Source organism: Lytechinus pictus, chromosome 2, assembly GCF_037042905.1.
Source record: "Lytechinus pictus isolate F3 Inbred chromosome 2, Lp3.0, whole genome shotgun sequence".
In the NCBI taxonomy this organism is placed as follows: domain Eukaryota; kingdom Metazoa; phylum Echinodermata; class Echinoidea; order Temnopleuroida; family Toxopneustidae; genus Lytechinus; species Lytechinus pictus.
In genome coordinates this window covers 63,614,302-63,628,304 of record NC_087246.1, presented here as the reverse complement: position 1 = coordinate 63,628,304, position 14,003 = coordinate 63,614,302, and the positions used below count along the sequence as shown (strand labels likewise).

The following is a 14,003-nucleotide window of genomic DNA, read 5'->3' as shown; positions in this document are numbered from 1 at the left end:
ATAAGTTTCATTTGAACTCCAAAACCAACTGTCAAAAAACTTTGATAGGATTGTCTGGCATAGCAACAATTTTTGAGAGCCTCATTGGATTGTAAAAAGTAAATAGAAAACAAAATTGCTTCTGTCGCAGTCTCTGTCTTGGGTTTCACTGTCTCATTCATTATCCCTGTTATGCCTGTGACAGTCTTGACCCCAACACTGCCAAATGACCATAGTAGTATATGCTAATAAGGAAGTACAGCAGAGGGGGGGGGGGGGGTGTTTCACAAAGATTTAAGTATCACTTAGAGTTGCACTTGATTGCCGACGCGTACATTATATGCAATGCGCAATCTTATTGATAAATGTGCACGTCCTCTTGGCAAGATCTGACCAATGTGGTCATGCCTTTTTTTAAGGCACGCAAACTAGACATTGAAGTGTGATTCTTAGTCATACTGAAATCTTTGTGAGACACCTCCCTGGTTGATTAGTTGTTCACCTGTTCTACCCAGTATTGCATAAAAACTCATACATGTTTTAAGCAATAAGATTGAATCAGGCTAATTTCACTTCCCATCATAGGGATTGTTATATTTTTTTCTACTCAACGTAAAAAATTGTTTTTCTAAAGTCTCCATGAACAAACAGTGATTTAGCTCCAGGGGCCTGTATGACAAAGAGTTCCAAGTGTATGAATCAGCCATTCTGACAACTACTATGTTAACATGGCTCAGCATCCAATCATTAATCAAGGTGTCCTTGTTACAATAATTGCAAAGTTACAATAGTTTGTATTGTCTTCATGAAACTGGTCCCAGATACTAATATTTGTTTTTATTAGAACGTGATTGATGGTGATCTGTGTGAACAGTACAATTCTATGGATCTATCTAAGCAGAGGACTGTTGCTGAAGAACTAGATAGGAATCCTAGTGAGGTGAGTACTATCCCTTTGTAATCATCATAGATAAATAGATATCAATGTAGGATGATAATGAATGAAATAGTACAGTTTGAGGGAGATAACTTTCTAATTCTTCCTATGATATTTAGGAACATTATAGGAGAACAATTGTCGACTGCAAAGGATTGCTTCCTTAATGCCCAGACATTTAGAATATATCTAAGTGTACGGTTGGGTCAACCATTGTGTGTAGAACCACACATGGATTTCTATGTGAAGTTGGTGTAACTCTGGGTAGAATATTATTTTGGTAATTCCAATACCTACCATCCAATATCAAGTTCAATTGCATTATAAAAAACCTTGTTCAATCACTGATTTTCGTTCAATTGAGTGATTAACAGCGAAAAATGGGGATGTGGCGAAATAAACCTGGGCTATAGATTTTCTTTTCTTTTATATGCTACCCTATTTGATGAATATTGTATACTAGTACCTGACTTAATACGAAATCCTTCTCTTCCATATATTTTGTCTTTTTTTGCAGGTTTCGAAAAAGCTGGAAGACATCAGAACGAGATTTGCCTTCTAAGTATTGGACCTTACTAAATCTTCAGACTCTGAGCAATTGAATCATTGCAAACTTTTAAGTGAACATTAGATCTGCCTGTCTGGGATTCATATCTCCATTATGTAAAAGCCATACAACTCTATCTCCAGTTAGTTCGGTGTTCCATAAAGAAGGATTGATTTCGAGGTCCGACACCTGCTACCAACATTTGAAGCCTTTCATGATCAGACAGGCCCAGGATATGTGTCATCAGTGATCAAAAGCATACCTGCCAACTTTTGCTGAGGAAATATAGGAATCCATATCATGTTAACTGTCCCTGCCAATGATGTCTTCACTGTTCTGCCTGAAACATGAGTCATTGAAGTACTAGGCTGGTTTTGAAGTCTTTGAAGACGACGGCCATGTAACATTAACCGGCGTAACAGGCTTTGTAGACTTTGAAAGGTCACCAGTCTGCATACCAGACTTTTTAGCTCTTAGAATGCTACAAGATTCAGAAGATGATGCTTTCGCTGTTGTCTATAGAGCAGTTTGCAACGAACTTGGTCGCCCTCCATTCTGTGAAGATGTAACTTTAACTGTTTTCTGTGGAACAGTCTGGCTTATGTTTAAAGTCTTGTCTAAAGTTGTGGTATAACTATGGATATCCAATTGTGACATAAGTATCTAACAATAGAGGTTCAATCTATCGGCTCATTTGACACTCAAATAATTCCTAACTGACTTAAAAAGATAAATAAGATAGTTGTCTTTCACCATTAAATAATTAAAGGTCACGGTAAACATAAGAAAAATACAAAGTAAACAGAATTTTGACACCTTTGGCTTCCAAAATTTAGCATTACACCATGGTCTACGTTAAATTGGATTTTGGAATACGGGCCTGTGTCGTTTCTTAAAACTTCTGTTTTAACGGCATTTTTACATTACAAATTTTAATTGTGCCTCTCAAAAGGGGGGGGGCACGGGCCGGCTGTGCCCCCCCCTGGATCCCCCATACTTATCTAAGCGCAATCAGATTTATCATTATCCTGGTCATCAGATTCAGTCAGTCACACAATATATGCACATACTCCACTACCTGGGGAGTATTCCAACCAGTCGCCAAATGAGGCATACGCAATGCTAGACAAGCTACAATTACTTTGATATACATCTTGCTAGGTACCCATTTAGCACCTTGGTGGAGAGTGGAAAAGTGAAATTAAGTACCAAATAATGCTTGTAATCATACAGTTATCTAGGACTTTAATGGGAAGAAATAAATGGACATTTTCCATTTGTGGGACATTCCTGAGATGATTTGTCTCTGTGATCTATTTTTCATATGAAAAGTTGTAATGCTCTTGAATTATCATGGCTTGAATGGTTCATGAAGTGAAGTAAGTATGAAGAAAGAAATATGGGGTCAGACACACAGAATGTGATTATTTTTATGGAATTGCCCATTTACAATTTTTATTGTCTTAATTCACCATTGGACAGAGCAAAAGTGATGATAAAGCCATGCATTTAATGATTGAATCAATTATAGCTTTGATTTGAGTTCTTCCTGATGAACATTTATTTTCCATTAGCCAGGATCTTGGTATTCAATATATTAGATGATAACAGAGTTGGAGAAGGTAGAGAGTCATGGCCTTTTGTTTTACTGATGGTATAAAGGTAAAACACAGATTTTTTGCGGTATTCAACCGAAATGACCCTAGTGAATGACCAGCGAAGGGCATGGTTACATATGAAAATCAAGTTCAACACAATTATTAATGACTCAGAGGTTGAAAGGTCAAATTCATTCCTCATTCTGTACAAAATGTTAAAATTAAATTTGTATGATCATGTAAAATTGTAAATATTGGTTTTCAAAGAAATTTGAAATAAATCTTTCCTACGAAACTACGTCAAAAAAGTTGTGTAATGATTTGATGTGGTTGTGTGCTAATGTGAGAAGAAATCAGTTTTGGTATGGGGAATGTGTGATAGAAAATTTATTGGTGTACTTTTTCAACTTCTTAGGTGGCTGTAATAAGAATGTGGATGGCACGAGGGGACTCAAGAAAATTGCCCAAAATGTGTAAACCCATAATCAGATTACTATTAATTTGTCTTACATGTACAACGTTCACAATTACACAACATCTCCAGCTGCATGCTGTAAACTAGTGTTCCCTATTGCATGTGGTATTTTAGACAGGTGCAACCCCACAGGAGGAGGGGGTGACTGACCTATGACATTTCAAGTAATAGAAATTGATAAGAAAAAATAGAAAGAGAAGAGTGAAAAAAAAAGAGGTCCTATGTTATGACATCTAAAGGTTGTTTTGCCCCTTTATCAAACTGGCGTGGGGCCTCTTTTGATTACAGTGTTTGGTATTTTTACTAGTCTGTGTGTGTGTGGATCTTAAAGGGCAAGTCCACCTCAACAGCAGGTGGATTTTGAAGAAAAAGAGAAAATTAAACAAGCATAATGCTGAAAATTGAATCAAAAGTCAGATGAAAAATGAAAGAAAATCATAGCATATATGTACAACACAGTGATATGCAAATTAAGAGTTTCACTATTTCTTTTGTATTGTATTATATGAAATATAGAATATTTTATTATTTTGCAGATTCAACATTTATGGAAGCTTCTTAATGAATCACAATAGGTTGCAACAAGGCAATCCCATATTTTCAGGGGAAAATCAAACATTGTTTTACATTATGAGGGGAAAAAAATACATTTCATATTTCATAAAATAAGATAAAAAAGAAATAGTGAGTGGTGACATCAGTTCCCTCATTTGCATACTGACTAGGATATGCATATAACCGTTTTGTGAAACTTATTTTGCAGTAAAGAGCAACAATAAATGGCATGCTTTCTAATGGTTGTGTTTTCTCCAAATAAACCAGCACTTGGACATAGTATTAGTCAACATGACAAATAACATGATCTAACTTGCAAGGGTACACCAGACTGAAAATTAAAATAGCTAAAAAAGAAGAGTAAATTTAGTGAGCAAAACACTGAAAATTCCATCAATATCTGATAAAGAACAAAGAAAATATTGAATTTTAAAGTGTGGCAATATTTTGTTAACAGTTACATGAATGTGCATGCCATCAAGAATATGCAATAAGATGGCTGATGTCATATTCCCACCTTTTTCTCATTACATGAAATCATTAATATTTTCATTAATGACTTTGTGTGATATTGAACAAATAAGATTCAGAAATTATTATATTTCACAGTAAAATCAGCAGTCATTCCTACTTATCACTTTCGAAGAAAAAATTTGGAAAAAAAAACTTTTTGTGGAATAAAATACAAAAGAATAAGTGGGTGGATGACATCAGCTTGCTCATTGCATAATCAAGGAAAGGCATAGAACTGCTTCAATTAATTAATGTAAAACATTGACATACTTTGATGTAATTTTCAGTGTTATCTCTCTTTGTTCAAATCACAAAATAATTTTAACCTGGTGTACCCCTTTCATATAATTTCTCCTCGCAAAAGCAATATTCGTGTATTTGTCTGTGACATTAGGTTTGTTTGAAGTTAAGGGCAAAATCAGCACTGTAAACCATGGAAGAATATAAATACCTATGATAATAGGAGATCTATGATCGCTTCTTTCATCACTTTTGAGTTTGTGGTGGGGGGGGGGGAGTAAACATATAAACATATTCAGAGACAACATAATGATAAGTTCATAAATTTTATTATGAAAATGCATTATTCCATGCAGGTACATATAAATACTGCTTACATGCATGTTACATTACCTATTCCTAAGAAGTAACTCAACATAATTTACACTACTACACAATAACAGGGATGTCTATTTGCATGGATCAATAAATTGAGAAAATCAACTAGAGTTGGCATTTTCCTACACACCCAATAAAATAGTTTTCTTTGGAAGAAAATACACTGTACGTTAGAAAAGGAATTCCTAGTTTTGTCTGAGAAATGGCATCTAAGAAACAATTATGAAGGATAAAACAACACATGCCATGTATGTACTTCATCAATTCACTACAATATTCCCAAAATTGCTTCCATAGATCTATCAAAACACTAAATTGCATGTACATGGTGTTGGGGGCACCAAAACATACAAATTTTCTTTTGAACACCAATGTTATGAAAATTTGGACAAATTCTACCCGGGACGAAAATAAACATTAGCATTTAAGTTTTAACTCACTAAAACCAAAAAAGGGAGCTGTTTTTGCCAAACATTTTTCTGTTAATTATTTAAATAGGAACATAATTCTATGTACTTGAATTGATCATGTAAAGAATCTGCATTCCCTGTGTCTCATATTATAAGACCTATATACTACAGTGTTGTTGAATTGAATTGGTAGAATTTTTTTATCCATATCAAGAGAATATATCTCCAAAAACTGCAAACAGTTGAAGGTATTCTCTGCATTTTTAATTGCATTTATCACAGCATGTATGGACATTTTTAATATTCATCACACTTTATAAATTTGATATTTTGCCGACTTTCACAATCTGATAGAGTGTGACTATGTGTTTGTTCCATAAGGGATTACCTGACTTGAGGGGAACAAAATATATCATCTTACATGATCTCGTTGATATAATCTCACTGCAGTTAATAAAAAAAATTATACTGATTATAAAAGCGTAGTTGTAATTTCCATAATGATCTTTTTAAATATTTGAAATCAATGTTCATACAATAAGATATACAGACAAGAGGCAAACCAATATCCTTTACAAGCGTAGTATGAAATTCAAAGCTGACAATAGACACAGCTGCTACTTCTTCCGAGAATTGAGAGATTTCAGGTTAAAATCTACACACACAAAAATACCTGGCAATAATTTCATTCAGCTAAATTCAGGAGTCAATTACAATCAGAAATGAACTCAATTTTTATTCCTTGGGATGATTCCCCCCCCCCCCCACCATTAGTACGTGTGAATTAAGCATATAGTTTTACTAATTTACATACATACATACGTATATTGAACACCCAGGAAGAGGCAACACAATTAGCTTTTCATAAACTGTACCAGAATTAGCATTTCATGACATCCAAGATAAGACTGAATCAGCCGTCCCTGGTGAGACTGTTTCATAAAGTTGTGAACAACTTTACGAATGACTGGAACATTGGGATGCAGCATTTAGAAGGGTCAACAGTCATGCGTTAAGTCATTTGAAACTTACAAACAGCTTTATTAAACATGCAACAGTAGCGAAGTTCATGCTGAGGGACCAAGTAATTTTTAAAGGTTTTCATGGCAAACATTGAATCAATGTACATGCTTCATGGTACACCACGGTTAATCATACACTGTACTTATTATAACACTCTGATTTTGCTTGCCCAAAGATAATCAGGCATTTGCTAGATGAGCTCCATAGTTACCAGTAATAGGGCCTACAATGTACTCCAAGCATACTTTCGTAGACACGAGACATGAAAAATTTCTGGCATGACTTGGCCCTAACCCAAGATAATACACAAATACAAGAAAATAGCTGTTGGTGGAGGTGATCAGACATACTTATGATTTCAGAGGCAGTCTGGATGTAGCTGCCTTTCTGAAAAGAAGCTTTGGAAATATAAGAAAGGAATAGAATGTTTTATGCTCACGCTTCATGTTCAGTCTCAGCGTTACATTTTCTGAGCATGTGGTGATCCATTCAGGCAGCTATACATGTAAACAGTGACCTAAAAATTGAACTCACTTCTAAATCTACATTCAAGAGATGTCTTAGGATTACATTTTTGTAATATATGGACTCCTGTATCTCACTCCTACATCTCATCCCACCATACAAGTTCAGTGAGACAAACTGAATTCAAATTTTCACTGAATCCTGTATAATCTTTCTAGTTCAAGTTATCTCCAAAACACAACAATTGTTGGTTGCTACCGTCTGTCCATGGAAAATGGTTTTGCAAGTTGTTGTCTGAATTTCTCATCCTGGTCAAGTTGATATTGATCGGGATGCCAAAGACTACACAGAACCCTTTCTATTGCTAATGAAGAAACTGTATGAGAAGCCAGCAGTCTACCATTGACCAGCATTGCATCAAGTAAATCTTCTAAAGTTAGCGTCTTGTTCATGGGGGCCATGCCACCGGTAGCGAGTCTATAAACAGCCTTTTGCTCGACTTCATCCACTCCGAGCTTGCTTACGATATTAGAGCTTGGCGAGTCTGTAGAAGACTGGATATCAGCCTTGTTTTCTCTTTCTTTTGCTTGCGGCGTTGTTTCAGTGAAATATTGCCCATTGGCATGCTTGAAGCACCCATCCCGGACCTCGTAGGCAGACTGTCTTGAAAGCATAGCACTGATGATACTTTTGAGGGTGTGTTGGATAGCATGGAGGATAAGAGGGACAGTGGAATCTGTGACACCCTCCAGGCCCCATTCCCAGGTCGTCACAAACACTCTTCCATGAAGCATTTCAGCGTCTGGTAGGCAAGCTGCCTTGGTACAGAAATCAACTTTATCATTGGCTACAGGCTTCGACACCTCGATTGGTAGATACTGCATAGGATCACTGGGCATGAAGCGATTCTCAAAAGTGGCTCTCACAACAGCTTTCTTCTTCTTCGTGCTCTTTGTCTTCTTCGCCACTTTGCTTGGTGCTGGAGTTGGTGGCGTAACAGCGGAGGTAGCTCCTTTACCTGCATTGGAGTCAAGGATGAAGTTGGCAGTTTGGCACTTTGTAAAGATAGCAACCATAAACTCATTATGCAGGTGGACATTCCTCTCTGTCAGCAATCGTATGGCTTCATTGTCAAATTCATCTTTGTCTACTTTCTGGCGATACCACTGTTTCATCACCGTCCAGTAAGCAGGTAGGTTATCACCAAGGGCCTCCTCTAATTTTTTCCTGGCTTGCTTCAGTTCTGCATTCACTGCATTCATTGCCATGGTGTTTTCTTGGCATATCCAATCCCCCTGTATACAGAAAATAAAGACAAAGAGAGGACTTTAATTTGAGTATTTGGGGTAAGGCCACTTGTGTTGTTTATAATTTCTTGTGAAATTTGTGACTTCATGCAGCATCGCAACCTTTGTGAGGGTTTATTTTCAATTGGTCTAATGTCAATTCATCCAATCCCCAACTCGTCTACTATTATTTGGTCTATCATCAGTTCTTCCTTATCCACATACATGTAGTCACACTGCCATTTCGTCTAATAATCAGTTGGTCCAAAAGCCATTCAGTCCTTATAACGTTTGGTCCAATTGGACTCTGTATTAATTGGGTGAAATGAATGAAAATAGAATGGGTATTAGACCAACTAGTTATGAGACGAAATGGTCAGATAGGCTGCAGTAAATCTCTAAATGCAGAGAAAACCCACAACTCTTTGGAATTCTGGAGTTGTACTAGACAGCTGGCAGCCGTCTGTTTCGAGGAGTTTTTAACATTTTAATTTTTTTTTTTTTCTCCTTGTACACAGACGGCTCGCTATCGTGCAGCCACCATTAGGGGGTTAACAATGCAAAATCCCCCCGACGGGGCTCATCGATTTTTGTCTTTATTTCATAAAAATATATGAAAAGAACTGTACCAAAAAAAAAGATTATTATTCCGTTTTGGCCTGAAATGCACCAAAACGGGGGAAAATAAACTTAAAAGGGGAAAAAACAGTGACTTACTTCGGCTGTCGCGCGCAACTTCACTTCCCTGTAAACATATGGCCATGGACTCCCTGAACAGATCGAGCTAGAACTTCGGTCTCTGTATTTGGTGAGTAGAGCCAACGGAGTTCAGCGGAACAGCCAACATAACAGAGACCGAAGCTTTTGGTCTAGAGTTGTACTAGCTTTAATTTCATATTATCTTATAATATGAGCATATTTTAAAAATTGAGGCAAAGGAAATACTATTTTTTTGCATGATAAATCGAGTGCGTAGCTTTAGCCATTAGGACCCCTTCTCGGGCGGTGATATCAAGAGGTGTATGGAAAACACGGCAGGATTTTTTAATTAGTGAGTTCTGTAATATTTTCTTTTTTGTTAGGCCCTAAGCCCGTTAGCCTAAAGGATCTTTAGAATATTTACCACTAATTAGTAATTTAGGTGCGTAGCTTTAGGTCCCCCCATATCATATCATTTCCGTCATTCCTACAATATCAATTTCATATTTAAACAAGAAATCATTTAAAAAAAAGAGAAAAATATTATGATAAATTAATCGACGGCCAGGCCGTCGATGCCCCTATAACTGGCCGTGATGCCTTTACAAAACTGATCAATTAACGGCCAAAACGGCCATGCCCTTTTTTTCTAACTGGCCGACGTGCCCTTTTTTCAAAACTGGCCATGCCCTTTCTCAGTGTAAGATTGAAGTTTACAAAGTTCTCCCATATTTCACAAGCAAAAATACAGAAGAGAGAAAAAACATAGTTAACAACTTCCCTCAATTCAAACTGCAAGCCATTTTCCGTGATTTTCTGGGATCTACACACACCCACGCAAAGTTAGCATACAGTGTACATATACTAGCTGCTGCACATGGCCTGGCCTGCCTGCCTGCCTGTGTGGCAGGCTTGCATGATCGGAGGAAACTCTGAATCAAAGTGAACAATCTCACATGATTAACAGTTTTTCCAACAAAATAATCACAAAATCGACAGGAATTTCTTATAATTACATTTATATGGATACTCAGATTAATGATTTGGTGATGTAGTCGGAGGAGCAAGTTATTGAGTTTTCATTACTAGATCGCTCTAGTTGTTTCAGCTTTTGTTTTGAGTCTTCTCGTGTTCGCACCAATAACAAGAAGACACGACAATGGGAAGAGAGATGCCTAGCCTGTGTTGGTGTGATGCCGCGATGTTCACCTATTTTAAGTTTGACAATGTTTCACTTTGAAATTTTATTCGTTTCTATAACATTTTATTTTTCTAACAATTTTTTTAATATATTATAAAAAAAAAAAAATATCAGTAAGATTTTTGTTAGATGATTACATTTGTTTTGTTAGCTTGAAGTTTGAATTTTTTCCTCTTTATTATAATTCTTTCTTTATTGCTTTCTTTCATTCAGTTTTCTTTCTTTTCTATCCTTTTTTCTTCATCCTTTCTTCTATCCTTCCTGCCTGACTTTTTTGTTCTATCTTATTTCAAATCTTTCCTAGCTTTCTTTCCTGATCAGTTCTCTCTCTCTGTTCATTTTTGTTCTTTCCTTCCTTTTCTTACTTTCCTTTTAGTTCCTTTCTTCTTTCTTTCCTTATTTTTTTTTTTGCTCCCTTCCTCTCCTTTTTCTTTTTATTCTTTCTGTCATTCCCTCTTTCTTCCTTTCTACTTTCATTCTTTTCTTGCTTTCACTCTCTTCGCTTCATTCTTTACTTCCTGTCCTTCCTTTTCTTTTCCTTTCCCTTATTCTTTCTTATCTTCCTTCCTGATATTTTTTCTCTTTCTTTTTTTCCATTCCTCTTCTCTTCATCCTATCTTTTCTGAATTCCCTTTTCCATTCCATCTATCATTATTTCTTATTATTTCCTTGCTTTCCTTCCTTTTTTCTGTGTTCATTTAATTTTCTTCAATCTTTCCTTCTTTACATGTCCCTCATTGTTTTTTTCTTTCTTTCTCTTACTTTCCTTCTTTTTTAAATTTATTTTTCTTTCCTTCATTCTTTCATTTCTTAAAATTTTCTTTGCTTCCCTTTCCCTTCCTCTCCCTTTTCTTTTTGTTCTTTCTCTCCTTCTATTATTTTCTTTCTTTTTTCATTCTCTCCTTCCTCTCTTTCATCTTTTATTTCATTCTTTTTCCTTTTTGCTATTCCTTTCCTTCCTTCCTTCCTCCCTACCTTCCTGTTTTTCTTCTTTCTTTTTCTCAAAGAATGAAAAAAAATTATTTCCTTCATTCATCCTCCGTTTTTGTCTTACTTTCTTTTTTTTCTTTCTCTCCTTTTTTTCTCTCAAACATTCATTCATCATCCCATCCTTTCTTTTTCTTTCCTTTTTTCTTTATTTCAAAGAATGAAGGAAACCTTTTTTTCTTTCCTTCTTTTATTCTAACTTTCTTTCTTTTCACTGTTTTTCTTTTTTACCTTCATTTTCCCCTTCATTTTTCTTTCTTCTCCATTCATCTCTTTTCTTTGTCTCCTTCATTCTTTATTTTACCCATTTGTTCACCTTCCCTTCCTTTCCTTTTCTTTTTTTGCCCCTTTCTTTATATTTTTCTTTCTTTCTTCTTTTATACTTATTTTCAGTGATTCCCTTTTTTATTTTGTGCCACGGTCACAAAAGTACATGAAAATATAAGAGAGAGGAAAATCAGGAAATCATTCAAATAGCATATCAACACACTAATTTCGGTCATGGCCGGGGCGGCAAGATAAAATCACTTTGAAAAAAAAAAACAATTTTACAACTAAAAGTACAAGGTACATCAGTTCATGTTAAAAAGAGGAAAAAGGCGATGGTACATGTCCATAAAACAGCTCTTCTTTCCTTTAAACCGTAAAATCTTGTTTTGAAATATTTTTTGGGGGGCAAATTCAATGAAATATATATTCGGGCAAGTATTTTCCAACTATTCAAAAATAAAAAAAGGTTATCATGTAGCACCCTATATACTTACAAGATAAAGTACATTTGACATCTAAAAAAAAGGATACCGAAAAAAATGGCCTTCGATGCCCTTCTGGCGTTAGTGTAGTTTCGCACCTCCCCGTTTAATGGTTTTCAAACATGTACAATCTCACCCTAAATAATTCACAACCTAAAATACTTGCATCTGAGCCTCCAAAGTCCAGTAGAAGTTGAATATTTGCCGTTTTGACACTTTTTTTACAAAGTTTTACACCTATTTCGGAATCACTCGGTCGCTTGATCAAGCTCAGCGCTGCACATAAAGCAGTCGGTACGCGTACAGTACGTACCACCTAGTGAAGTGCAAGAAGAGTTTTTTCTATGGTATCTTCAAAAAGATTTTTTCCCCTCTTTCAGCTTGCACCAAGTATTACGGTAGTGGTTGTGCAGAGTGGTTGATGTTTATTCACATTTCTTATTTCATTCAAAAAATCACACACACGCACACCCCACACACATACCTTCACACAACAAACATCAACCACTCTGCACAACCACTACCGTTATACTTGGTGCAAGCTGAAAGAGGGGAAAAAATCTTTTTGAAGATACCATATAAAAACTCGCTCTTCTTGCACTTCACTAGGTGGTACGTACTGTACGCGTACCGACTGCTTATGTGCAGCGCTGAGCTTGATCAAGCGACCGAGTGATTCCGAAATAGGTGTAAAACTTTGTAAAAAAGTGTCAAAACGGCAAATATTCAACTTCTACTGGACTTTGGAGGCTCAGATGCAAGTATTTTAGGTTGTGAATTATTTAGGGTGAGATTGTACATGTTTGAAAACCATTAAACGGGGAGGTGCGAAACTACACTAGCGCCGCCCTTCTTTGTAAAAGATTTTGGCCTTGGTCAGTTGGTGCCCTTTGAAGTGGCCTTGGTGCCCTAAAACATACAAGGTATTTCAAGGCCAAACTGGCCTTGCCCTAAAACAAAGGCTAAAAATTACGAAATTTAGGCTTGTGATTTATGAAGACGGGGAAAAATTGCTGCAATGTTTACCTTCGCCATCTCGTTTTTCGCCAAAGCGACAAGACGAATATCGATCGTAAATTCAAAAAGTGATTTGATTTTGAATGTCATTTTTTTTAATTTGTGACGTGATTCGGCCGGTGCGAAACTGCATTAGCGCCCGACGCTCCAGTCCCGGCTACACAGCCACAGCCTCAGGCAGCCAAGCAAGGATACGACCCCGTAGGACGTACGGTACGCTATACGCCACCGGTACCGTACCGTACGTACGGTACCGTATCTGCAACTTGCGTCTCAGCTCAGCTCAGCGCAGCGGCAATTCAATAGAGTATTTAAAAGCCCGATTCTATCTTTCGAGAGAATAATGTCCCACGAAAATAATACAGAGGAACTGCTTTCACTTTTTAGTCAGGAAATCAATGGCAAAACACAATAATTCTAACAGAAATACGGTAAATATAGAATACTTTACCAGAGAAACTGTCCTACCGTCAAATACCGTCAAAGACAAGTTTAGCTTAAACGTACCGGTACGTATAGTGTATGTAATATTGCCAATCGAAAATGGAAATAACTTCCACTACCGTGGGTTGGGGTAGGCCTAGATAGGAATCTACCCCGGCCCACCTCCCCTTCCCCCCCCAAAAAAAAAAAAAAATAAATAAATAAATATATTAAATAGGTAAACGAATGAATGAATGAATAAATAAATGAATAAATAAATAAAATAAATGTATAAAGAAAGAGACAGAATTAAGACAACAAATATCATAATACATATTAAATAATTATATGATGACTATATTTTGCTTGGTAAATGCATATCAAAGGATCAATACCAAATTACTAGTAAACCAAAATTTTGTCAGAATTATTTATTTCTTATAACTTGCTCTTGAATTTCTTTGAAAAGCATAAATCATCTTCATGATTAAAAGCGTATCAGGGCCACCTTTCCTGGG

General features: G+C 36.2%; 2 protein-coding genes across 4 annotated transcripts in view; one reads left to right on the top strand and one right to left on the bottom strand.

Annotated features, from left to right (window-relative positions):
* LOC129253819 (splicing factor 3B subunit 3-like) overlaps nt 1-3,359 on the top strand; it is a 33,215-nt gene extending 29,856 nt beyond the window's left edge. For both annotated transcript variants that reach the window (XM_064095371.1, XM_064095372.1), the window contains exons 25-26: nt 824-919; nt 1,434-3,359. In XM_064095371.1, the coding sequence (XP_063951441.1) occupies nt 824-919; nt 1,434-1,478 (141 nt within the window). In that variant the 3' untranslated portion in view covers nt 1,479-3,359. The remainder of the gene's footprint in view (nt 1-823; nt 920-1,433) is intronic.
* Nucleotides 3,360-5,157: 1,798 nt separating this feature from the next.
* LOC129253821 (transcriptional adapter 1-like) lies at nt 5,158-13,582 on the bottom strand. 2 transcript variants are annotated; one of them, XM_054892247.2, is made up of 2 exons: nt 13,514-13,582; nt 5,158-8,415 (listed from the first exon to the last, which is right to left on the bottom strand). In XM_054892247.2, the coding sequence occupies exon 2, from the start codon at nt 8,386-8,388 to the stop codon at nt 7,375-7,377; it is 1,014 nt and encodes a 337-aa protein (XP_054748222.1). In that variant the 5' UTR covers nt 8,389-8,415; nt 13,514-13,582; the 3' UTR covers nt 5,158-7,374. The 2 variants fall into 2 exon arrangements, with proteins under 2 accessions (XP_054748222.1, XP_063951443.1); XM_064095373.1 differs by having other exon boundaries at nt 13,541-13,563.
* Nucleotides 13,583-14,003: the final 421 nt, after the last annotated feature.

Excerpts from the sequence above, each read along its gene's own strand:
- LOC129253821 (XM_054892247.2), bottom strand. The coding sequence starts at position 8,388 with ATGGCAATGAATGCAGTGAATGCAGAACTGAAGCAAGCCAGGAAAAAA.